We start from the raw sequence: 25,356 nt of genomic DNA on the forward strand, positions 1-25,356 counted from the left end.
GGATCTTATAGACACTTACAAGATAATGAAGGGGCTAGATAGGGTAGAGGTAGAGAGATTCTTCCCGCTTAGAAAGGGGAGCAGAACTACAGGGCACAGCCTCAAAATGGGTGGGGGGGGGGGGCAGTTGAGGAGGAACTTTTTCACTCAAAGGGTGGTGAATCTCTGGAATTCTCTGCCCATTGAAGTGGTGGAGGCTGCCTCGTTGAATATATTTAAGTCACGGGTAGATAGATTTCTGATAGACAAGGAAATTACGGGTTATGGGAAGAAAACGGGAAAGTGCAACTGATTCACTTCAGATCAGCCATGATCATATTGAATGGCGGGGCAGGCTCGAGGGGCTAGATGGCCTACTCCTGCTCCTATTTCTTATGTTCTTATGTCTTCGTACCAGAAACTCTATCTCTTTCACGTACTCCGTCTCATCATTATTTGAGATAAGACCCGTTACAGTGGTGTCATCAGCAAACTTGAAAATCAGGTTGGAGGGGAATTTGGCCATGTAGTCATAGGAGTATAAGGAATATAGTAAGGGACTGAAGACAGAGCCTTGTGGGGCACTGATGTTGAGGATAATTGTGGAGGTGGTGTTGTCACCTATCCTTAATGATTGTGGTCTGTGGGTTAAGAAGTAGAGGATCTGGTCACAGAGGGAGGAGCCGAGCCCAGGCCTACAGAGTTTGGAGATGTGTTTCGCAGGAATGATAATGTTAAAGGTGAGCTGTAGTCAATAATTAGAAGTCAATAAATAAATGTAGTCAATAAATAGCTTATTCCATCTTAATGCAAAAGTCTCAACAGCCAAATTAATGGTTACAATCTAAAACATCACACAACTCCAACATGCTTTGGAATGACCCTAGACACCGGAAAACAACTGCAGCCAAGGTCAAGTCTAGAAACAGCTTGATTGCCAAACTAGCTGACTCTAAGTGGGTTACTGCTACCATCACCTCAGCACTTGCACTCATACTCAGCAACAGAATACTGTGTTCTGTTTGATCAAGATTATCACACAACGGTTGATACCTAACTGAATGCTACTATGCGTATCATTACTGAAACACAACGCTCTATACCATTCCCTTGGCTCCCTGTCATGCAAACATCACTCCTGCACACATTCGCCAACTTACCACAACCTACAAAAAGTTTGCAATGCTTCTCACCTACCACTTCATGATCTATTTGGCCCACCCAAGGTATGACTCCCATCAAGGCCAATCTGGAAAACCCACACATAAGTTTGACACAAATTCCACCTGGACAAATGAATGGGAATCATTGGACACAACAAATAAGTACGTGGTATCAAACCCAATCCAACAGCTGCCTTGTTGCAACCTTCCAAAGAAAGATTGGTCCACCCTCAACAAGTTCAGGATCGGCCATATATCCCTGGTTGGCCAATTTTCACAGATGGGGCATTAGTGGCAGCCCCCTGTGTAGGGAGAGAACAAGCTATGCACAACATCATAGAAGAGCATCCAATCCGCAGATTCAGCAGAAACCTACTACCTGCACTCAACACAACAGGACCGGAAGAAACTGGCTTAAGAACTTAGCATTTGCTAAATTTCGTAACTGCCTTTGCAACTCTCCTTTGCTTGTTATGTCTGTTGCACAGTAATACACCAGTCTTTAAAAAGTTACCATTTTTAATTCTTACCTCAATGTGACATTGGAAAGAATGTTGATTAAACTAATTAAAATTTCAGTACAGCATTACAAAATATTGAATATTCAATAAAAGCTGAGTTATGCTGATTTTCTTTTTCAGGTAAACTTACACAGGTGATTTTTGGACACTGGGATGTTGTAACATGTCTAGCCAGATCTGAATCGTACATTGGAGGTGATTGTTACATCCTTTCAGGGTCACGGGATGCAACTTTGCTTCTCTGGTACTGGAATGGGAAAAATCACAGTGTTGGAGAATACCCTAACAGTAAGTAAAACCATTTTTATGTGATATTTCTCTTTCTTTACTAGCAATAGGAGTTTCACAAACTCAGGCTTTGGCTGTGGTGCCAACGGCAGTAATGTCAAATAGCCAAAATGATCTACTTCCCTCTTAAAACCTTTATTTTACTCAAACATTAAATATGTTTATTTAAATATGAATTTTGGACAAGGTTACACTGCTTGGTACATTATAGCTATATGTATGTACCCAGAAATAAATGAAAGTTGACATGGAGTAAAGAGTTCTTGTACTGGGAACACAATATTCTCATTATTAATCCCTGAAACAATGGATAAGAGAGGGTTCCTTCCAGAATGCTACTGGAGACATGCAGTCTCACGGTTGACTTTTAAGACGGATAACAGGTGAATTTTTGTCAGGGCAGTAAGTTGTTTAAGCCTCCCTTGTAATAGCAATAGCCAGAATGTACAGAATTCCAAACCTCTTCCAACATTGCATATGTTAACTGAGCCTTTTCAATAGTTCAGGTGAAATTGTGTCATGCTTGCTCACGTGCATTGAAAACATGAAACTTAAGTCGAATAATATTGAGTTGTTCCTCTATAAATTGGGTGTTCCCACACATCCCATGATGTTAGACATTTGTGACCAACTGCCAGTTCTGTCTTCAGCTCTCACTCTGTCTGCTCATTAATGTCAAGCCCAGTGTTAAAATTCTTATTCATCATTAAATAATGGAGAGATAATTCATGAAATTTAACACCACCTTAAATTATAATAGTGTTGTTGTTATTGGACAAGTCAAATCTCAGAGTGAAACCTGACTTGAAAGATCCTAATTTTTTTTTCAAAACTTTGAAGGAAAGTTACCGAACAAATTCGCAGGAGTCTATTGTTGAGCATTTAATACAAAGAACAAAATATTTATTAAAACAAGTGAACTAACTTTGCAGGTTTTCTTCTCAGAAAGCTTCAGATTCCTGTCTTCTCCCTCCACACACCGAACTTCCATCTTTTTTCTATCTCTGTGTCACTTGGCAATAGTAAAGCTTTTCTACTTTTGTATTTTGGTTTAGAATCACTAAACTTTCAACCCTTCCAAACCCATCTCTTTAACTTCAGGATTGTAAGACTTCATTAAAAATATACTAACAAACCCAAAGGACTTGAAATGTTTTAGCCACATATCTACCCAGACACCAAGGCGGCATGGTGGCATAGTAGTTAGTACTGCTGCCTCACAGCGCTAGGGACCCAGGTTCGATTTGGAGCTTGGGTCACTGTCTGTGCGGAGTCTGCACGTTCTCACTATATCTGCATGCATTTTCTCCGGATGCTCTGGTTTCATCCCACAGTCCAAAAGATATGCTGATTAGGTGCATTGGCCATGGTAAATTCTCCCTCAGTGTACCCAAATAGATGCCAGAGTGTGGTGACTAGAGGATTTTCACAGTAACTTCATTGCAGTGTTAATGTAAGTCTACTTGTGACAATAATAAGTCAACTTTTAAAAAAAACATAAGAAATAGGAGCAGGAGTAGGCCATCTAGCCCTTCGAGCCTGCCACGCCATTCAATAAGATCATGGCTGATCTGTCGTGGCTCAGTTCCACATTCTCGCCCTCTCCCCATAACCCTTAATCCCCTCTCATCAAAAACCCATCAACCCGCGTCTTAAAAATATTTAGCGAGGTAGCCTCCACCACTTCAACGGGCAGAGAATTCCAGAGATTCACCACCCTTTGAGTGAAGAAGTTCTTCCTCAACTCCGTTCTAAACCGCCCCCCCTTTATCTAGAGGCTGTGCCCCCTAGTCCTACTGTCCTTTCTGAGCGGGAAGAGTCTCTCCACCTCTATCCTATCCATCCCATTCATCATCTTATATGTCTCATTGAGATCTCTCCTCATTCTTCTAAACTCTAACGAGTACAAGCCTAGTTTATTCAGCCTCTCCTCATAGCTCAACCCCTTCAACTCCAGCATCAGCCTAGTAAACCTCCTCTGCACTCTCTCCAAGGCCAAAATATCCTTGCGTAAGTACGGCGCCCAAAACTGCACACAGTACTCCAGCTGCGGCCTCACCAATGCCCTATACAGCCACAGCAAGACCTCCCTACTTTTATATTCAATCCCCCTCGCTATGAAGGCCAGCATCCCATTAGCCTTCCTGACCACTTGCTGCACCTGCAGGCTGGGTTTTTGCGACTCATGCACAAGGACCCCGAGGTCCCTCTGCACCGTCGCCTGCTGCAGTTTTTCGCCACGTAAGTAATAGTCCTTCCTACCATTCTTCCTACCAAAGTGGACCACCTTGCACTTGCCAACATTAAATTCCATTTGCCAGTTCCTGGCCCATTCGCCCAGCCTATCTAGATCCTTCTGTAGACTCTCCACACCCTCCGCGCAATTTGCTGTTCCACCAATCTTGGTGTCATCAGCAAATTTCGACACCATACACTCGGTTCCCTCCTCCAGATCATCTATATAAATGGTAAATAGCTGAGGCCCCAGCACCGACCCCTGGGGCACTCCACTAGTCACCATCCGCCAATGCGAATAACACCCATTGACCCCTACTCTCTGCCTCCTATTTGACAACCAATCCTCTATCCACGCTAACACCCTACCCCCAACTCCATGTCCCCTGATCTTCTGCAATAACCTCTTGTGAGGTACCTTGTCGAACGCCTTCTGAAAATCAAGAAAGACCACATCCACCGGCTCTCCTCTATCCACTGCCCTAGACACATCCTCATAGAACTCCAGTAAATTTGCCAGACACGACTTCCCCTTAACGAAACCGTGCTGCATCTGCTCTATCAAGCAATTCCCCTCAAGATGCCTCGCTATTTCCTCCTTGATGACGGATTCTAACATTTTACCTACAACAGACGTTAAACTAACCGGCCTATAATTCCCTGCCTTTTGCCAGGCACCCTTCTTAAACAACGGCGTAACATTAGCCATTTTCCAATCTTCCGGCACTTCCCCGGAATCCAACGACGTTTGGAAAATAACCACCAAGGCATCCACTATCACCTCCGCCATATTTTTCAGAACCCTTGGATGCATTCCATCCGGTCCTGGGGACTTGTCCACAGTCAGTCCCTCCAGTCTGTCGAGCACCGCCTCTCTAGTAACAATAATGTCATTGAGACCCTCCAGTCCTACCACCTTTCCATCTCTAACACCCGGCAAAGTATTCACATCCTCCTCCTCATACAGGCATCAAGGTTCACAAACAAAACATAAATGAAACTGAAACCATTTTTCCCCTTTCTTGACACACAAATAAATTCAACTTAATATTACACATTGTTTATAACAGTAACTAGGATAATAATTTGGCAAATAATGACTATGGATTTATATTACATTAGCTGATCTCCTCTGACCGTGTACAAGGGGAGGCAAGACCAATTGCAGGATTCAGGTGAGGTGTGATTAAAGGGTTAGAGTTGCTTCGGATGGATAGATGTGATTCAGTCTCCATTTAAATTAACAGATTGTCTTTAGTTTTATATCAATACTTTGAATTGGGGTTATTGTTAATTAGCAAAACTTTTGGCCATTTAGGAAGTAGAATTATTAGAGTGGAGTAATTTTTATGCAGTACAAATTGACGAGTTGAAAGACAGGAAACTAAGGGACCACTGGAAAAATTGTACCATTGCAAGGTTAAAATCTTAGCCAATTTTTATTATTAATAGGAACATAAGAATTAAAAACATTTTAAAATTAGGAATGCATTTTTAAAACCAAACCATCAATTTAGTTAGGAATCATTTCAAAATTCCCAAATTTCGTATTCTACTTTTCCTAGTTCTCACCATGTCAAGCCATTTATGTTTTCCTTCTCTGTCATTGGTCTGTCCCAGATTTCTCCATGGCTTCAGATACGGTAACTATTTAACGAACATTTAGGTTGCCTGTAGTCAGAGTCAAATTCTACCTACAGTCTGCAACAACACTCCAAGCTTATCCACAAAAGGAATAACTTCAATTACTTCTGTAGACTGAGACTCCAGTCCCTTTGAGTAGGACTATTACTAGAGCTTGCAGGTCACCAACAATGTACAGCTTTTCAGGAAGTGTTGAGAAAGTAAATTAGTTGTTCTAAGCTTTACACAATTATTATTTTCTGTGTTAAAAGCGTAAATTTCAAGAACAGCAGCTAAATACTACATCAATTTCAATAAAAGTCTGCAGCTGGTTTAATTTGTGTATAAAATGACTTCTCCTTGAAGTTTTTATATCAGAAATAATGCCTTTAATTGACTTGAGATAAAGTTTGATGATAACTATATACATAACAGCATGGAAATTTCACAAATCAGAGGTTTGGACTATACTTACTATATCCCAGGGCCTGTAGCAAGCCTTGACTTTTAATCCTTGGGACCCGTGAAATATATTTAAATATTGTAATTGTCACATTCCTACCTGTGCAAAAAGATTTAATAATTAAGTAATTCATGAAGGGCCTCTAGTATCAAAGACCCATTCAGCAGTATCACGACGTTAAGTTGAACCCTTTAAAATCATGAACGCTTCCGTAACATTGGGTCCAGGATACAATTTATCACCTTGCTCACAGTCATCAAGGAAATTGACATACAAAATAGTGGGAAGGTTACATACTGGTTATGTTACTGGGCTAGTAATCTTAAGGCTTGACCTAATAATCTGAAGACATGAATGCAAATCCCAAACATGGCAGTTAATGAATTAAGCCTGGAATAAAACAATATTATCAGTAATGGGATGCACATAACTAGTGGATTTTCATAAAAATCCATCTGGTTCATTAATATCCTCTAAGGTAGAGAATTTATCATCCTTACCCTGTCTGGCTTATATGTGATTCCAGAACCACAGCAATGTGGTTAATTCTTAACTGCTCCCTGAAATGACCTAGCAAGCCACTCAAGCATACTGAGTTACAATGACAAAGCATATTGGATTGGATTTGGAATCTGCGGTGATGTCACAGCACAGCATTCATCACTGACCTTAAAGTAAACAGTCTAGAATGGTCTAGCAATCGCTGTGCCATAGGTTTCGTCTTTTCCAACATCAGTTGAGATTTTGCAACAAGCCAAGGGGATTTTCAGGCATGTGACAACAGTAATGTCATCAAGCACCAAGCTGCCAGTTATACTGAGAAATACGCAAAGCATCAAACAATGCACTGATTATTCTTCATTACCAAATTATATACATTTGCATTCAAGCATATGCAAATGTGCTACTTCCATCCACAGCACTTGCATGTTTTGGTTTTAAAAAGCAAACCCTGCCAAACTAAAAACAATTTTTAATCACCTTTGCACTTCCTCTCTACTTCTAATTTCACCTATTTCATTTTGCATGTGTTACAGTTAGCCTTATCAATAATGAACTTTTCCAGCCATAGTTTTTAAAATTAGTAACATGACATGCATAAATTCAGCATTTAAACTGCAGACTTTGCTGTTAGTACGTAGCATAGTGAGTAACAGTGATTATACACAATGTTTCATCTTAATAGCAAGTCGCGGTATCTGTGAAGTATCTAAGTATTTAACAAATGCTACAACATATGTAAAGGGAGAGGACAAAGATGAGTATTCCTAAAATATCAAGTTATCATATAGAGGTATGCACATGATTTTCTAGCCATGCCATGTAAATAGAGAGAAAAATGTGTGTGCCCATTAAGTAAGCTTGTGCCTAAGATTGAGAGTAAAAGTGAGAATCTAAATATCTTGGTATCTTGTTTATTCTCACTTTTACTTAATCATCTTAATCTAAATATCTTTGTATCTTGTTTATTAAGATGATGCAAGTTGTTCCACCTGCAATTTGTAATCCACTATTAGTCACTGTATGTATATTTTAGAACAATTTGTAGATCTATAAGTTTTGAACACACAGCCAGAATTACTCATGGCCATTTGTTCTGGTTAAGCATTTGTTCTGATGTACCCATCATTTGTAGCTCCAAGTTCCAACATTTGGGCTTTTACAATTTTCTCAATCCTAGACCATTATATAGAAAAAACTTCCAGTGATTCCAATTGCACTTTTTCAAGATTTCTGATTTGTGGTGTTACAAATATGTCTTGTTTTGGGACTGAGCTTTTAATTGGGGATAAAACAAAGGGTCATGCGATTTGGTCTGAAGTCTGCCTGACAGCAGGTCTGCGTGGCTGTTAAGGATTAAAGGGAAGCCCAGGTTGGGAAGAAGGTTTAAGGTGGAGATATAGCTGCAGCATATGTATTTATAACAGGTTAGACTATTAGTTTCCAAAGTCCCAGAAAGTGTTGAGGATATCAAGTTGTAAACAATTGACCTTTAAACTGTACATTTAATTCTAAAATAGAATAGAGTTGGGGATCTAAAATATAGTTGTTGAGCTTTTCTACCTGGATTTAAGGCCCTTTTGATTCACAGTTACCATAGAGATAGGTTTTGAGAAGGGAAAAGTTTCAAGATATTCTAGAAATCCTCAGACAGAGATCAATCTGCCAGGATCAGGAGAGAATACACAGGACTTGGGCTCAGATTGAAAAGACAAATTTGTGATGACTTGAAACAAAGGCTGGAAGATTCACCCTTGCTTGGCACTAGAGTGAGAAATTCCAGGAAAAACCCCACGGTGAAAGACAGAACTGAGGTTAAAAGTTACCAGGCTGAGAAAGGGAAAGAACAGAAGTGAACCCTGAGGAGCTAAGAATCACTTTGGACTGGTTCTGGAAACAGCGAATGTCTGCATAAAGAACAGTGTAAACTGTAGGTTTTTCAGCTTTGGTAAAAGAAAAGTTGGAGTTCTGTTCTGTAGTTTAAAGTGTAAACTGCCTGCCAGAAGTAATATTTGGTCTATAGTGCTTTTAGTTTGTTTCTATGAAGTCTTAAAATGTGAAATCTTGCCATGTTATTATTTCAGCTATGAACTAGCAATTTGAATTTCTTTTTTAAAATGTTATTTGTCTCTACAGAGATCATAACACTGGACAAATTCATACAACTATTCATCAGAATTACATGAAAAAAAGATTATTCAAGGAGACGAAAGCGACTAAATTTAGAATTTAAAAAAATTCAGTCCTGTAAAATATCAGATCTCAAATTTAGTGGATACTTCACTGGGATCAACCACAGGAAAAGTTTGTTAGGAGCAGGACATAGAAGCTAACTTTGCTATTTTTTCACGCCACAGTCACATTCTAATTATGGAAGTGGAAACGTGGAAAAGAGAAAGAAAATAAATGAAAACACTAATTTTTCATTACATATTTTATATAATGCAAAAAAGACTAACTTATATGCATGCAGTAGTGTCAGACAACAATGTCTCATTTAGTAAGGTTTGTCATCTAGCTCAATAGCACTTTTGTCATGTACCACTATCTCAGTTTTCCTCTCTGGAATGCTATACCAAGAAGTGTTGGGATGGGACCACATTTCCTAATCGTTTAGATTTTTGATTCATTCATTCCATTGTGTGTTGCTGCTAAGCAGATGTCTGGCGCTTGCCCCATTGGAAAGGTGTGAAAAAGCAGGTAGATTTGTGGAATTCGCTTTTGGAAGTCGAATCAAAAACTGATGAGACACAGGTTTTTCCGCAAACCTTCTTTATTGCATCGGAGGAGAGATTGCTGGACCATGCGCATCAAGCATGGGTTCCTGAGTCTCTGTCTGGTTTACAAAACAGTTTGTTATACACGACGGAGATACATCCACATACTTCTGTAGCCAATAAGGGCATAGCTGTATTGTTACATTTTGATTAGATTACTTTCAAGAACAAAAAGCAATAGCCACGTCAGGACATGGCTATTAAAGTTTCTGATTAGATTACTTTCAAGAACAAAAGGCCAATCGATAAGGCCCTGCCCTCCAAAACCAGAACCGCAATTTCTTTAACGTGATCATTAGTTTCGGTGAGCCTTGTCGCCCTCGCCTCAGGCCCTTTCCATAACTAGTTTATCCCTCCAAACCCTTTTCTCAATCTACTGTATACACATTCTCATTCCCTCCTTTTGTCATTTCATGACAATCCTCAATGTCCATGAATGGGTCAAGAGCAGACAAATTCATAAGAACATAAGAAATAGGAGCAGGAGTAGGCCATCTAGCCCTTCGAGCCTGCCCCGCCATTCAATAAGATCATGGCTGATCTGTCGTGGCTCAGTTCCACTTTCCCGCCCTCTCCCCATAACCCTTAATCCCCTCTCTTATCAAGAACCCATCAACCCGCTTCTTAAAAATATTTAGCGAGGCAGCCTCCACCACTTCAACGGGCAGAGAATTCCAGAGATTCACCACCCTTTGAGTGAAGAAGTTCCTCCTCAACTCCGTTCTAAACCGCCTCCCCTTTATCTTGAGGCTGTGCCCCCTAGTCCTACTGTCTTTTTTGAGCGGGAAGAGTCTCTCCACCTCTATCCTATCCATCCCATTCATCATGTTATACATCTCAATGAGATCTCCCCTCATTCTTCTAAACTCTAACGAGTACAAGCCTAGTTTATTCAGCCTCTCCTCATAGCTCAACCCCCTCAACTCCGGTATCAGCCTAGTAAACCTCCTCTGCACTCCCTCCAAGGCCAAAATATCCTTGCGCAGGTGCGGCGCCCAAAACTGCACACAATACTCCAGCTGCAGCCTCACCAATGCCCTATACAGCTGCAGCAAGACCTCCCTACTTTTATATTCAATCCCCCTCGCTATGAAGGCCAGCATCCCATTCGCCTTCCTGACCACCTGCTGCACCTGCAAGCTGGGTTTTTGCGACTCATGCACAATTCATACCACTATTCATACCACTATTGCATTTGGTTATGTTAACGAGCAAGGCCCATTTTCCAGGTGGCAGATCCTGCATAGCAGACATTACACGTTGTAGAATGCACTTAAGGACAGCAATCCCCACGAATATTCCCATGACCACCATTCCCACGTAGATTGCAGCATTAATTAACCAATCACCCCATCCACCGTATCCGCAGTTTCCCCAGCTGCCCCATCCTTTTCCTTCCTTTATAGCCCCTAACTGTTGGGAAGTAGTTGCCAGTGATGTGGTTCTGGGGATAGGGAAGATCCAGAACATCCAGGTTAGGGAATTCTTGTTTCTGATGGATTTCCGCTCTTTCCTGTAGGAGGGGATCATCCACTAAGGCTTCCCTGAAGCACTTTCCGTTATAGAGAGAATGATCATATTTTCCCTCTGAGGGTTCTCTTTTACTGGTAAATTCGAATTTGTGTCCCCAGTACCAACATGGTAAGGTCCAAAGATTGTGTTTGTCTAAAACCAATTTTCTATCTGCCTGGACTAAGTACCCATTACAGAAGTCTATTTTAATTATATTCCACCATCCAAATAAGCCTTCACGGGTGTCGTTACAAACAAGAACATCCCATGAGCACAAATGATGTACCTGGTTGGATTGATTAGCCTTGCAAATAGTGGTTCTAGCTTCTGACTCAAGGACTAGAGCCACCAGAACTAGCACCTTTACCCATAAGCCCGTTCCCTTTATACTAACTCCAATTCCCTTCAACTGTTACCTGCAGCGTGGGCAAGAGCAACGATAAGATCACACTATAACAATCAAAAAGCGTTGGGGGGGAACAGTTAGAAAGTCCAGAAAAAATCTGAGATCCTGGTTTTTGAAGTTGACAGGTCTTTCTTCATTAGTTGTTCTGGATTAGATGTGATCAAGCTGTCCTACACTTACAGTCACTCAGATGTATCCATCTTTCCTGCCCTTTCACCTTTACCGCAGTTCTGGTCTGTAGCAGAACCTGGAAGGGTCCTCTCCAGCGAGGATCAGCACCCAGTCCCTGGTTTCGACTCCTTCCCAATCTCCATCCTTGTCAGGTGAAGGCCTGGTAGATTCCTTCACCTGAGTGTGTAAAAACTTAAGAGACATAGTCAATTATTTAAAATATTGCTGGAGTTGGTCAGACGTGACATGTAGATCTATCTGGGGAGGAGGAGGTGTAGAGCTATCCCATGGGGTTCTAAGTGGGCGCCCGTATATTATCTCAGCAGCATTTAAACTGGTACCGGTATGGGGGGTAATGTGTGTGTGAAAGAGTGCCAATGGGAGGACCTTTAGCCAGTTCAGTCCTGTTTCAAGGGTGAGTTTTGTTGGCTTATCCTTAAGGACTCCCTTTGCGCGTTCTACCATCCCCGCAGCCCTTAGGTGATGGGAGCAGTGGAATTGTTGGTTAATTTTAAGCACAGACCATAGTTCTTGGTTGATCTTTCCAATAAAGTGTGGCCCATTATTCGAAAAAAGCTTTCGTAGTATCCCAAACCTAGGGATTATTTCCTTTAGTAGGATCTGCACTACTGTGGAAGCCTTGTTGTTCCTTGTTGGGAATGCTTCGATCCATTTGCTAAACGCATCAACAATTACCAGGCAATACTTATAGCAATGCACTCTGGGTAGTTCGATAAAGTCCACCTGCAAAGTATCAAAGGGACTGGCTGGAATTGGTGTACTCCCTTTGTTGCAGCCAATAGATTTGCCACGGTTGTCTTTTTGGCATATGAGACAGTTCTTTGCTCGTTGGTCTGTCGCCGCATTGAGTTGTGGACTCCACCATGTCCTTGGAAGAAGTCTACACATTCCCTCCTTACGAAGGTGAGTGTCCATATGTAACTGGTCAATTAGCAAAGGCAGGAGGGTATCCGGAACACAGTCTTGACCAATAGGTGTACACCAAAGAGCGGTATCAGGATCCAGAAGGCAGTGGTGCTGCCGCCAGGTGTCCCGTTCCGAGGCAGGGGCATCCGCTTGTAGAGTAAGAAGGATGGATGTCTGGATTACTTTGCCAGTCTGCACAGTTAAGACTTGTATGCCCGTGGAAACAATAAGTAGCTGTGAAACCAAGGCCTGTCGAGCTGCTGCATCAGCCGCAGAATTCCCGCAGGAGACAGGGGAGTTGTCAGTGCGATGGGCAGGGCATTTGATTATGGACAGTCGTTTGGGCAGAAGAATGGCCTGGAGGAGGTTGTCAATATACAGAGTTAGGGAGGGGGGAGCCAGGTGAAGTTTGGAAGCCCCTGGTAGCCCATAAGGCAGCAAAATCATGTACAACCCCAAACGCATATCGTGAGTCCGTATATATGTTGACCACCCTATTAGCGGACAGTATACAGGCATGTGTGAGTGCAAAAAGTTCTGCTTTCTGAGCTGAAACAGCGGGCACTAATGCCGCCACTTCGAGAGTGGAGGAGTCAGAAACTACTGCGTAACCAGAGAGGCGGTCACCGGCAGGCGAGACGGAGGAGGAACCGTCTACATAAAGGACGAGATCGGGATCGGGGAGAGCCTGGTCAGTGAGGTCAGGATGAGGAGAGGTCAGGAAGTGATAGAGCTTGGGGCAGGAATGGGGGGGTTGTTTCCAGTGCTGGGCGGGTGCTGAAACATTTCTTGCTTAACTATGATAGGGGTAGGGGCGGCGGACGTTTTACGTTGGTCCCAAAAGTGAGTGACTAAATTACGCAAATCATGTTTGGATTTAGTGGACCAATCAAGGGTATGAGTCTTGATGATTTATATACATCGTCAGGGAGACATTGCATCAACAATGCATTGCAGTGCAGTGAAACCCCTCCTGCTTTGAAATTATTATCCCCTGCATAAGTGGTGTAAGTACAGCAGAAACAATCAAAAAATTCAGGCCATCCTCCTCTCCCTTTGGTTTACAACTTAAGACACGGAATAGGTCAAAGGGTTGTTGAGGTGTTGTTGAAGGGTTCTTCTCAGAGTCGTACGAATACAGTCAATCTGATTCATGACTTGAGGTTAGGTCGCCTGAAACTCTTCCCAGGATGTTATATTGTTACCAAGGAAGCGCTGCCATTTTTCCCTTTCAGCTGCAGACAAGGTCATACAGCAGAGGCTGTATAGATATCTGGAAGTTGCTTGGTAAATGCGAATGGTACTCATTAAATGTTCAATAAAATCCTTAGGCTTGGTCTTTTTGTCAGGGGTGTTATTCATTATCATCCACGTTTCCTGTGGTTTCCATGGGGTGTAAACCTTAGCAGTACCTGGTTGCCCGTCATCAAGGTTAGGATTAGGGACCTGTCGCATAGGGAATTGATTAGAAGGGCGACCTGACTGCTGAGGTTCTGGATCAGAATCTGACTCTGTTTCTGTCCCCGAGGAGGAGGAATCAGTATGGTTTGAGTCTCCCACATACTTATTATGTAATCTTCTTCTATGGCCCTTTTGTTTCTTTCTGGTTGAGTGCGAGGTGTTTTTAGTCTTTGGGGCAGGGCCGGGTGTCTTATCAGCATTAACTTTAGTCTGGCTGCGGGTACGTCTGGCTATCAGATCGGTGAGTACTCCCGATGTACCAGATCCTGGCCCTCCAGAGGAGGGGGGTTTGTGGGATTATTGATTGGAGAGTAAGGGAGAGGGAGTGATACCTCCATGGAAGGAGATGAGGGATATAAATTTTGGCTGGAGGTCTGAGAATGGTGGACTTGGAGCGCAGTAGAATGCAGCCAGGACGTGATGTAGTCCTCAGTCTCGGTTTCTTCCCCGTTATTAAAGACGGCCTGCAATCCAGACATATCCATGGGCCCCATTTGTTTTTCAAAATCAGTCATGACAAGAGGCCTTGCATCAATCTTTATTCTGTGATCATGGATTTCACGTAAAGCTTTTAACACTTGCCAATGTCTAACATTACCGGTATCATCAGTCAAGGGTATGTTTCTCTTTCTTGCATTAACCTGCCATGAATATTGTTTCGATTTCTCATTTAATCTAGTAGCTACTTTAGTCCATCCAGACATAAGATTTTTCCACTTTTGAGAGGCATTTGATTTCCATACCTCTTCCTCTGCCTTTTCACACTTCTCTAAATCCAAAGTACTTCCCAATGGCCATAATTCATTACCCAATTTCTTATTTAGTCATGCATTTAATCTCTGATACTTCTGATCATCCTGTGGATTTTCCTTGCATAATTTCCCCAGCGGGGTGGATGGACCCGACTTACCTAAAGTTTGACCTATACGGACTGCACAGTCTTACTCCTACATCCACTTCAGGGTCCTGACTTTCACATGGGAAATTTCTCCTCTTAACAACCAGTCTAAGGCAGGACATAGTTTCGTACATGCAGTTCTATTAGATTTCAATCATTACAGGGACTCAAACCCCCATGACCGCGAAGTTAACTGCCTAATTCTCTGAGGACTCAAACCTCTTTCTTGTTAACCCACTTATTTCTTACTAGGGACTTGAACCCTTTGGTATTGGCTCGCCAATTGTACTGAATAAACCTGTGGACTCTAACCTCCGGGCACATGTGGGGGACTCAAACCCTCCACCTCCTTGTTACCTGTGTCTCTCTGACTGTCTTATGTCCAGATTTGAGGAGCTCGTAGAATAGTTACTAGTTCGCCGAAGGGATTGAGATAGAAGCACAGGATGGTAGAGAGAGACCAAGGTTAATCTTACCTTGTGGCACTGTCTGTCTCTGTCCTTCCTCGCCCCGTCTCAATCGCTGACGCTGGTCGTCCAGTACTATGCATTTGGGCTCCTGGTTGGCTCACCAATTGTGGAATTCACTTTCGGAAGTCGGATCAAAAACTGATGAGACACAGGTTTCTCCACAAGCCTTCTTTATTGCATCGGAGGAGAGATCGCTAGACCATGCGCATCAAGCATGGGTTTGTGAGTCTCTGTCTGGCTTACAAAGCAGTTTCAGTTACACATGATGGAGATACGTCCACATACTTCCGTTAGCCAGTAAGGGCATAGCTGCATTGTTACATTTTGATTAGATTACTTTCAAGAACAAAAGACGATAGCCACGTCAGGACATGGCTATTAAAGTTTCTGATTAGATTACTTTCAAGAATAAAAGGCCAATCGATAAGGCCCTGCCCTCTGAAGCCAGAACCACAATTACCTATTAGCAGTTTCTTTAACGTGATCATTAGTTTCGGTGAGCCTTGTCGCCCTTGCCTCAGGCCCTTTCCATAAGCAGTTTATTCCTCAACTGATTTCTGGTTACGCATCCCAATTTCAACCCTTTCCTCTTCTCAATCTACCTTATACACATTCTCAGATTGATAGTTTGATTAAATAGTTGTATGTGAATTAGCTTTCTGTTACTGTATTGAAAATGACATACCTTATTTACAAATAGCACTCGCTTTGGCTGGATGATGAAGAAAACAACACCTTAGAGTTATACAGTGTCTTTAACGTAATAAAGCATCCCAGGTACTTACAGGAGTATTTTAATACAAAATATGACTCCATGCGACATAAGGAGATATTACATTAGACAACTAAAACCTTGGCTAAAGTGGAGAGTTTTCAGGAGCATCATAAAGGAGACAGGTGTAGGGAGAGAATTCTGGAGCTTCAAGCCTGGACAACTGAAGGCTTGGCCACCAACTATGTGATGCACAAAAAGCCAGAATTATAGGACCATAGATGTCACAGAGGGTTTCCGGGCTGAAGGGGAATACAGGGGCAGGGAGTGTGAAACCATGGAGAATTTGAAATTAAGGATGAAAATTTTAAAATCAAGATATTGCTTCACCGGCAGCCAATGTAAATCAGCAAGCATGGGTGAGAGGTGAAAGGAATTTGGTGCGAGTTAAGATTTGGGCAGCAGAGCTTTAGCTAACTTCAAGTTGATCAAGTGTAGAATGTGGGAGGCCAGTTAGGAGTGAGATGGAATAGTCAAGCCTCAAGGTAACAAAGGTGTGAATGAGGGGTTCAGCAGCAGATGAGTGAAGCGGAGCAGAGTCAGATAATCTTATGGAGACAGTCTTGGTGCAAATATGAGATTGGAAGCTAATCTTGGTCAAATGCAGCATTAAGATTGCAAGCAGACGAGCTTAATCTCAGGATATTATCAGGGAGATGGATGGAATTGGGAGCTAGTCAGCCTTCCCAGTATTTAATTGGAGAACATTTCTGTTCATCCAGTGCTGGACGTCAGATAAGTAGTCTGATAATTTAGCAACAGTGGAGGAGTTAAGGCAGTTGGTGAAGTAGAGCTGGGTGTCATCCACGTACATCTGAAAATTAAATCTGTGCTTTTGAAAGCTGTCACAAAAGGGTAGGGTATACGTGAGACATAGAAGGGGGCCACAGAAAGATCCTTGGTGACAACAATGTGAAGAATGAGGAAGTAAGTAAGAGGGAGCATCTCTAAGTGCTAGCTTGGTAAATAGGTTATAACCAATTAGACAGTGAATAAAGGTCCATGAAAGGGGAGCTGGCCACAAAAGACATCTGGAGTGTTTAATGAGAACTTTGTTGTAGTCAAAAAAGTGACTTCAAAAGTGATCAAAATGGTTGCTAGTGCGAAAGGTATAGGTACTAGTTCATAAAGACAGTTCCATTTTGTACTTCCAACAATCTTAAATATAATCCCTAAGCAAACAGTTTGTGTATGTTATATGTGATTAATGGGTGTGCATTACAAAGTTCTAACATGATCACTGTGTTCTGCAAATTGTAATCTGCTTGCCCTTAGTTAAGTTTATGGTCTCCCTCTAACTCCATAATTGGGTTAAAAATGTTCATTTTTTGTGTTGGTGCTTAAAAACAGCTATGTGTTCTATAAATTTGCAGTTTCAGCAAAGTTTGTCTTTTGTGAGTTGTAAAAATGTATTCTCTTCAGCAAATTTAGGTTGGCACATTGGATGTAAATCAAAATTCAGCTTCTGAATTTTTTTTGTGATTTCATTCCTTAGATTTTTGAACTGTTCTGTTAATTGATGAACAAAAGTGTTTAAATTGAATCATCTAAGCATGCCTGTAACCATATAGTCAAACCTTCTGAATCCTGATTTGGCTAGCTTGTTCTGTGGATCAGCCTCTTGGATAATTTTGATTTGTTACGTTTGCATTTCAATTCTGGTACAAAGGTTCCTTAATATAATTTTTTTTCTTCAATATCAGTCGTGATTCCTTTCATTTAAGCAATTGAAAATTTTTCCAGTTAACATAGGTTCAAGTAATGGCAATTCTACAAGGCACTGGATTGAAATAAAATTGCTGTTTCTTCATGTCTAGAGAGCAGACTACTGGTGAGTTGGCATGTCATTAGTCTGTCCAAGTGCAAGCCATATTCCTTTACCTTGAGAGGATTATCAGAGAGGGAGTCTTCACAGATCTCTTTTGTGAACATTATAAATTTTGGAAGGTCACTAAAAAGTGGAGATTTTGGAGGAGGTTGGCTGCCCACCTTAAAATGACTAAGAATACCTTAGTGTGAGAGCTTGTACCCCTGCAAAAATGTGAAACAGCTTAGTCATGAAGAAACCAAAAACATAAAAAAACTATTAAAGCAAGAATGCAATATTAATTTTTGATTTGCTTCATACTTGTATTGAAACATTAAAAATGAAAAGCTTTCACAGGGAACAGGTTTTCACTATTAGCCATCAACATTTGCAGACAAAATCTGAGAACGACAAAGATGTGTGCTTATGTTGCAAAGCACAAAATGAGCGAGAACATTTCCTGTTTTTGAGGTCAATACAAGAGTGTAATAAAACCAATGCTGATAGTAGTTTACAGATTGTAAGGCAAACAATTGTCCCCTTGGGTTAACAGAAGTGATCTTGACTGCCCAGTAATCCCCTCAGCCTTCAGCTAAGGACATATAAATCCACTTGTGCTTACTTCTGTAAGCTGTTTCATATTTACAATAAAATGTAAAGCGTTGCATTAAAGAGCTATCCTTGATATATAGTTAAACCAAGTCGACATACAATTTACATTTACCTTTAATGCAAATGCAGAAAGAAAAAAATTAAAAAGGGCAAAAATTATACCATGTTACATGATTCTGCTTAACATAGGAGTTTTTAACTTTTTATTTTGTTAAATGAACACGATTGCCACAGGGCTAGCGCAAATATATTAAGTTGAAGAATTGCTTTTACTTCAATCAGACCTGCAATATGTTGAGGCAGTGGTAGCCTGAAATTCTGCTAGAACTGCAGGATTAATTTCAGTGCTCTAGCTAAAAAGTAACAATACAGGAACAATTGTTCAAAAGTCCCCCTCTGCTCACCCTTCCACTCCCCCCCCCCTCCTCCATCTGCCCCTGCCCTTCCCCCTCCACCCGCCTCTCCATCCTTCCTTTTCCCTTCTCTCTCCCTCCCGATGGGCTGCATGGTGGCACAGTGGTTAACACTGCTGCCCCAAAACGTCAGAAACCCAGGTTCAATTTCCAGCTTGGGTCATTGCCTGCGTGGTGTTTGCACATTCTCCCCGTATCTTCATGGGTTTCCTCCGGGTGCTCCAATTTCTTCCCATAGTCTGAAAGATGTGCTGGTTAGGTGCATTAACCAAGACAGGTGCTGGACAGTGGCGACTAGGTGAATTTCACCGTAACTGCATTGCAGTGTTAATGTAACCTTAACTTGTGATTAATGAAAACCTTTACTCCTCCCTGCCCCTCCGTCCTCCTCGCCCCCCCCCCCCCCCCCGCTCCCCGGCACCACCTGGCCAACCTACTCCTTCCCTTTCCTCTCCTTTACTGCCTACCGCCTATCCACTGGACCTGCTACTCAATAGCTGCTGCAACCTGATCCTACCACCACCTCCCCACAACTGCCAATCCTTCCTGTCGCTGTGCCGTGCCCCCTCGTGTCGCCACACCCGCCCCTTCACCCCCCTGCGCCCCCCTCAACACCCCATCCCCTCGGCCTCCCTTTCTCTCACGCCCCTGCCCCCCAACCTCCACAAACCCTAGCTACCACTGCCTCTCTCCTCATCCCACCATTTTGGAATGAAATTAGGAAGTGCCACGTTTGGGCTCCATCTGCATATATTATACCTCTTATAATTAATTGTATATCTACAATCTGGAATAAGCAAATTTGCGAAGTCCTTTAAACTGCACACAGCTGGATAAAGTTTTTTTTTATATAGACACCAATATTGTGCGTGTAATATCTCTGTTAATTATCTTAACTCCAAAATAATCATATTCTCTTTTTTCAGCAATACTACAGATACTGTTTCAATCACTTTTCACTTAGATTGTTAGAGCTGCAACACTCTTGTATTAGCATCTTGAGTGTCATATTTAGCTTGTATCAATTAAATAGAACATTATTCAGGCAGTGTCATAATAACATAACATTTACAGAAAAAACATTCATGATTTAGTAGTTAAAAGGAATATCACTGAAGTATAGATGTCAATACCTGTGTACAGTATAGCCTAACAGAAGTTGTTTCTCTACGGTTTACTGCATCCCATTCTTCTAAGTTTGCTGGCAGGATTATTAAAATGGATTGTATTCAGATGTTAGCTGTGTACAGCCTTAATATGTACCATGTGCACACTAGTTAAGGAAAAGAACAATTCATCAATTTTATTTATCTTTTTGGTTAATGGGACAATTGACTACATGTTTCGCCCTTAGGCTATAATCCATAAATTTAGAATGCTACAATTAACACTAAAAACCTAGGATTCATTGCTGTGACGTACAGAATCACTTGAGTCTTGAACTGTGTGAAATTGTACATAAAGTGATTATGATATCACATCTTAATCATTGCTTTATTTTAAATAAATGACAAAATTGTTTATTTTGTCATCAACAAACACTGGAAGATATTTTAAATGTACAAGAAAAGAAAAGCTTTTTTTTAATGTTTACACAAATCCTTAATGGTTTTTAACTCATCTTTTCTCCTCCCTTCTTGCATTTTCTCCAACTGAAGCGGGTTATTCAGCACAGATTTATTGTCATCTGGGAAAGCAACATGGTAAGGATTCTTCCTGCCATCAGTATAGCTCCATGCTCAACTGTGACATAGTATGAGCTTAAGTGAATTAATTAGCCTATCTATTCCTTTAAATATTCGACCTCACTGTAGGTGGTCCTCTGTCTCATGGTCCAATTGAGAACTGTCGGCAGTCCTGGGATTCAGATTCCTCAACTTTTCATTGTACTTAATTCTACTGTTGCTATATTTGCTCAGGTTTGAAAACAAAGTGGTAGTTTTTTATGGATTCATAAAATCTATATAGGTTTGTGTTTCATGCTGTTGCATTAAGCTACAAAATGAACTTTGCCCCATTAAAGTTTTTGAGCCAAAGTAAGTATGTATTGAACATTTGTGTCATTAGGGATGGAGGAAGTGAGCAGTTGTAGCTTTTCTGTCATTTCTTTAACTGGTTTCTGTTACATTGTAGCATAGCTGACACACTGCAGGGTGTTTCCTGTGGAATGGAGGAGTATACACCCAAGCTTTTGTGCAAATGGCAGCAAAGATTGGGAGATAAAATTCCTGTCTTTACTAGTTAGCCTGGCTATCAAACAGGAAAACCTGCTGTGTACACATTCTCCACCAAAGTTCATGAAGACAGAAATTTTGTCCCCATTTCCTGGTAGCTGCCTGTTGTGCATTTTATCAACTCATAAAAATCAGAGTAGGAGCAGGACGTATCAAAGCAAGGAAAGGTTTCTATCATATGTCTTCACATTAAAGTTGCTTAATTTGGGAAGAGAGCCAAGATTTCAGTCTAATTTTTATGTCTCATATGAACTGCCTGGCTACAGTTCTGAATTCTGTTTTCATGCATATTAATTCAAGATTTTGCTTTTCTGTGCAGCCTGTAATCTTTTAAGCTTTGATTTTAAATAGAACAAAAAGAACCATTGTTTAAAAAAAAGATAAAAGTTATAATACCCCTTAATTACAAGTGGAAATGACCTTAATATGAGAATTTCTGGTACTGTGGATGCAAGTCTATTTGATTTGATTTATTACTGTCAGATGTATTAGTGTAGAATGAAAAGTATTGTTTCATGAACGCTATACAAAGCATACTGTACATAGAGAGGAAAGGAGTGCAGAACATAGTGTTAAAGTCATAGCTAGGATGTAGTAAAAGATCAACTTACTATGAGGTAGCTCCATTCAAAAGCCTGATGTCAGCAGGGAAGAAGCTGTTCTTGTGTCATTGATACATGTCCTCAGACTTTTGTATCTTTTCCCAATGGAAGAAGGTGGAAGAGAGTATGTCAGGGTGTGTGGGATCCTCGATTATGCTGGCTGCTTTTGAGGCATGGCCTATGGGGAGAGATTGAATAGACTGGGTCTGTACTCATTAGAGTTTAGAAGGCTGAGGGGGGATCTTGTAGAGACATATAAGACTGATTGTGGACAAGTCCCCAGGACCGGATGGAATGCATCCAAGGGTTCTGAAAGAAATGGCAGAGGTGATAGTGGATGCCTTGGCGGTTATTTTCCAAACATTGCTGGATTCCGGGGAAGTGCTGGAAGATTGGAAAACGGCTAATGTTACGCCGCTGTTTAAGAAGGGTGGCAGGCAAAAGGCAGGGAATTATAGGCCGGTTAGTTTAACGTCTGTTGTAGGTAAAATGTTAGAATCCGTCATCAAGGAGGAAATAGCGAGGCATCTTGAGGGGAATTGCTTGATAGAGCAGACGCAGCACGGTTTTGTTAAGGGGAAGTCATGTCTGACAAATTTATTGGAGTTCTATGAGGATGTGTCTAGGGCAGTGGATAGAGGAGAGCCGGTGGATGTGGTCTTTCTTGATTTTTAGAAGGTGTTTGACAAGGTACCTCACAAGAGGTTATTGCAGAAGGTAAGGGGGCATGGAGTTGGGGGTAGGGTGTTAGCGTGGATAGAGGACTGGTTGTCAAATAGGAGGCAGAGAGCGGGGGTCAATGGGTGCTGTTTGGATTGGCGGATGGTGACTAGTGGAGTGCCCCAGGGGTCAGTGCTGGGGCCTCAGCTATTTACCATTTATATAGATGATCTGGAGGAGGGAACTGAGTGTATGGTGTCGAAATTTGCTGATGACACCAAGATTGGTGGAATGGCAAATTGCGCGGAGGGTGTGGAGAGTCTGCAGAAGGATCTAGATAGGCTGGGCGAATGGGCCAGGAACTGGCAAATGGAATTTAATGTTGGCAAGTGCGAGGTGGTCCACTTTGGTAGGAATAATGGTAGGAAGGACTATTACTTACCTGGCGAAAAACTGCAGCAGGCGACGGTGCAGAAGGACCTCAGGGTCCTTGTGCATGAGTCGCAAAAACCCAGCCTGCAGGTGCAGCAGGTGGTCAGGAAGGCGAATGGGATGCTGGCCTTCATAGCGAGGGGGATTGAATATAAAAGTAGGGAGGTCTTGCTGCAGCTGTATAGGGCACTGGTGAGGCCGCAGCTGGAGTACTGTGTGCAGTTTTGGTCGCCGCACTTACGCAAGGATATTTTGGCCTTGGAGGGAGTGCAGAGGAGGTTTACTAGGCTGATGCCGGAGTTGAGGGGGTTGAGCTATGAGGAGAGGCTGAATAAACTAGGCTTGTACTCGTTAGAGTTTAGAAGAATGAGGGGAGATCTCATTGAGATGTATAAGATAATGAATGGGATGAATAGGATAGAGGTGGAGAGACTCTTCCCGCTCAGAAAGGACAGTAGGACTAGGGGGCACAGCCTCAAGATAAAGGGGGGGGGGGGCGGTTTAGAACGGAGTTGAGGAGAAACTTCTTCACTCAAAGGGTGGTGAATCTCTGGAATTCTCTGCCCGTTGAAGTGGTGGAGGCTGCCTCGCTAAATATTTTTAAGACCCGGGTTGATGGGTTTTTGATAAGAGAGGGGATTAAGGGTTATGGGGAGAGGGCGGGAAAGTGGAACTGAGCCACGACAGATCAGCCATGATCTTATTGAATGGCGGGGCAGGCTCGAAGGGCTAGATGGCCTACTCCTGCTCCTATTTCTTATGTTCTTATAATGAAGGGGATCGGTAGGGTAGAGAGATTCTTCCCACTTAGAAAGGATAGCAGAACTAGAGGGCACAGCCTCAAAATAAGAGAGGGGGGGTGCAGTTTAGATCGGAGTTGAGGAGGAACTTCTTCACTCAAAGGGTGGTGAGTCTCTGGAATTCTCTGCCCGTTGAAGTGGTGGAAGCTACCTCACTGAATATATTTAAGTCACGGGTAGATACGTTTCTGATAGACAAGGGAATTAAGGGTTATGGGGAGAAAGCGGGAAAGTGGAACTGATCCACTTCAGATCAGCCATGATCTTATTGAATGGTGGGGCAGGCTCAAAGAGCTAGGTGGCCAACTCCTGCTCCTATTTCTTATGCTCTTATGCTTTTCCGAGGCAGTAGGAAGTGTAGACAGAGTCAGTGGATGGGAGGCTGGTTTGCGTGGTGGACTGGGCTTCATTCATGACCCTTTGTAGTTTTTTGCAGTCTTGGACAGAGCAGGAGCAATACCAAGCTGTGATACAACCAGAAAGAACACTTTCTATGGTGTATCGGTAAAAGTTGGTGAGAGTCGTAGCAGACATACCAAATTTCCTTAGCCTCCTGAGAGAGTAGAGGCGTTGGTGGGCTTTCTTACCTATAGTGTCGGCATGGAGGTACTAGGACAGGTTGTTGGTGATCTGGACACCTAGAAACCTGAAGCTCTTGATCATTTCCACTTTGTCCCATTGATGTACACAAGGGGATGTCCTCCAGTATGCTTCCTGAAGTCAATGACTAGCTCCTTCATTTTGTTGACATTGAGGGAGAGATTACTGTTGTCGCATCATTTCACCAGATTCTCCACCTCTGTTTAGATTGCAGGGCAGATTTCATTGTATTGACAGAAACTGTACACAAACTGTACAATGGCTTTGCCCACAGAGTTGTTTCAATGACTGGGGAAAGTGCTAAGTCGGAAACTGTATTGCTGACCCACCTGGGCAGGCAGAGCATACAACCCACATGGGCAGGCAAGTTAATTTGTAAATAGGGACTGCTCCTCTTGAATTGGCTATTTCACCTCTTTTACTTATATAGTTATGCTGTCGAAGTTAATGCTCCCATCAAAGGCAATGTTCCAATATAAAATGGCCTATGTTTATGCTATTAGAGGTGAAAGGGATCAAGTACATTTTGGGCACCAAGAAGATATAGGCTACAGTTCTAGTTCACTAAAATTAAATTATTCCAAACTGTTTAAACCCTAAGTAGTAATAATAAAATCTTGAGATCCGAAATGTATTGCTTTAAGTATTTTTACCTTGTACCTCCCTTGCACAAATTGTTACATACTAGTCATTTACGGGCCATATATGTCATAAGAGCTACAATTTATTTATTATTAATTGACATTATAATGGGTCTCCTGCTTTTTAAGCAAATAATATCAGAGAAAGAAGAAAGAACTTGAATTTATTTGTGCCTTTCACAGCCACAGGACACCCAAAGTGCTTTACAGCCAATTAAGTACTTCTGCAGTCTAATCACTATTGTAACGCGGCCCCCAATATGCACAGAGTAAGCTGCAATGAGATAATGGCCAGATCTGTTTCAGTGATGAATGGGGAATAAATTTTAGCCAAGACGTTGGAGAGTTCTTCTGTTTAAATAATGTCATGAAGTCTTTTATATCTACC

The 25,356-nt window shown here is 41.9% G+C and overlaps 1 protein-coding gene across 1 annotated transcript in view; it reads left to right on the forward strand.

Moving 5' to 3' along the window:
* Positions 1 to 25,356, forward strand: part of lrba (LPS-responsive vesicle trafficking, beach and anchor containing) — an 888,619-nt gene that overhangs the window by 842,545 nt on the left and 20,718 nt on the right. Inside the window, exon 52 of the mRNA XM_080192970.1 lies at positions 1,784 to 1,951. Coding sequence (XP_080049096.1) covers positions 1,784 to 1,951 — 168 coding nt within the window. The remainder of the gene's footprint in view (positions 1 to 1,783; positions 1,952 to 25,356) is intronic.

This window comes from Carcharhinus amblyrhynchos, chromosome 1 (genome assembly GCF_965287045.1).
Source record: "Carcharhinus amblyrhynchos chromosome 1, sCarAmb.v2.hapA, whole genome shotgun sequence".
In the NCBI taxonomy this organism is placed as follows: domain Eukaryota; kingdom Metazoa; phylum Chordata; class Chondrichthyes; order Carcharhiniformes; family Carcharhinidae; genus Carcharhinus; species Carcharhinus amblyrhynchos.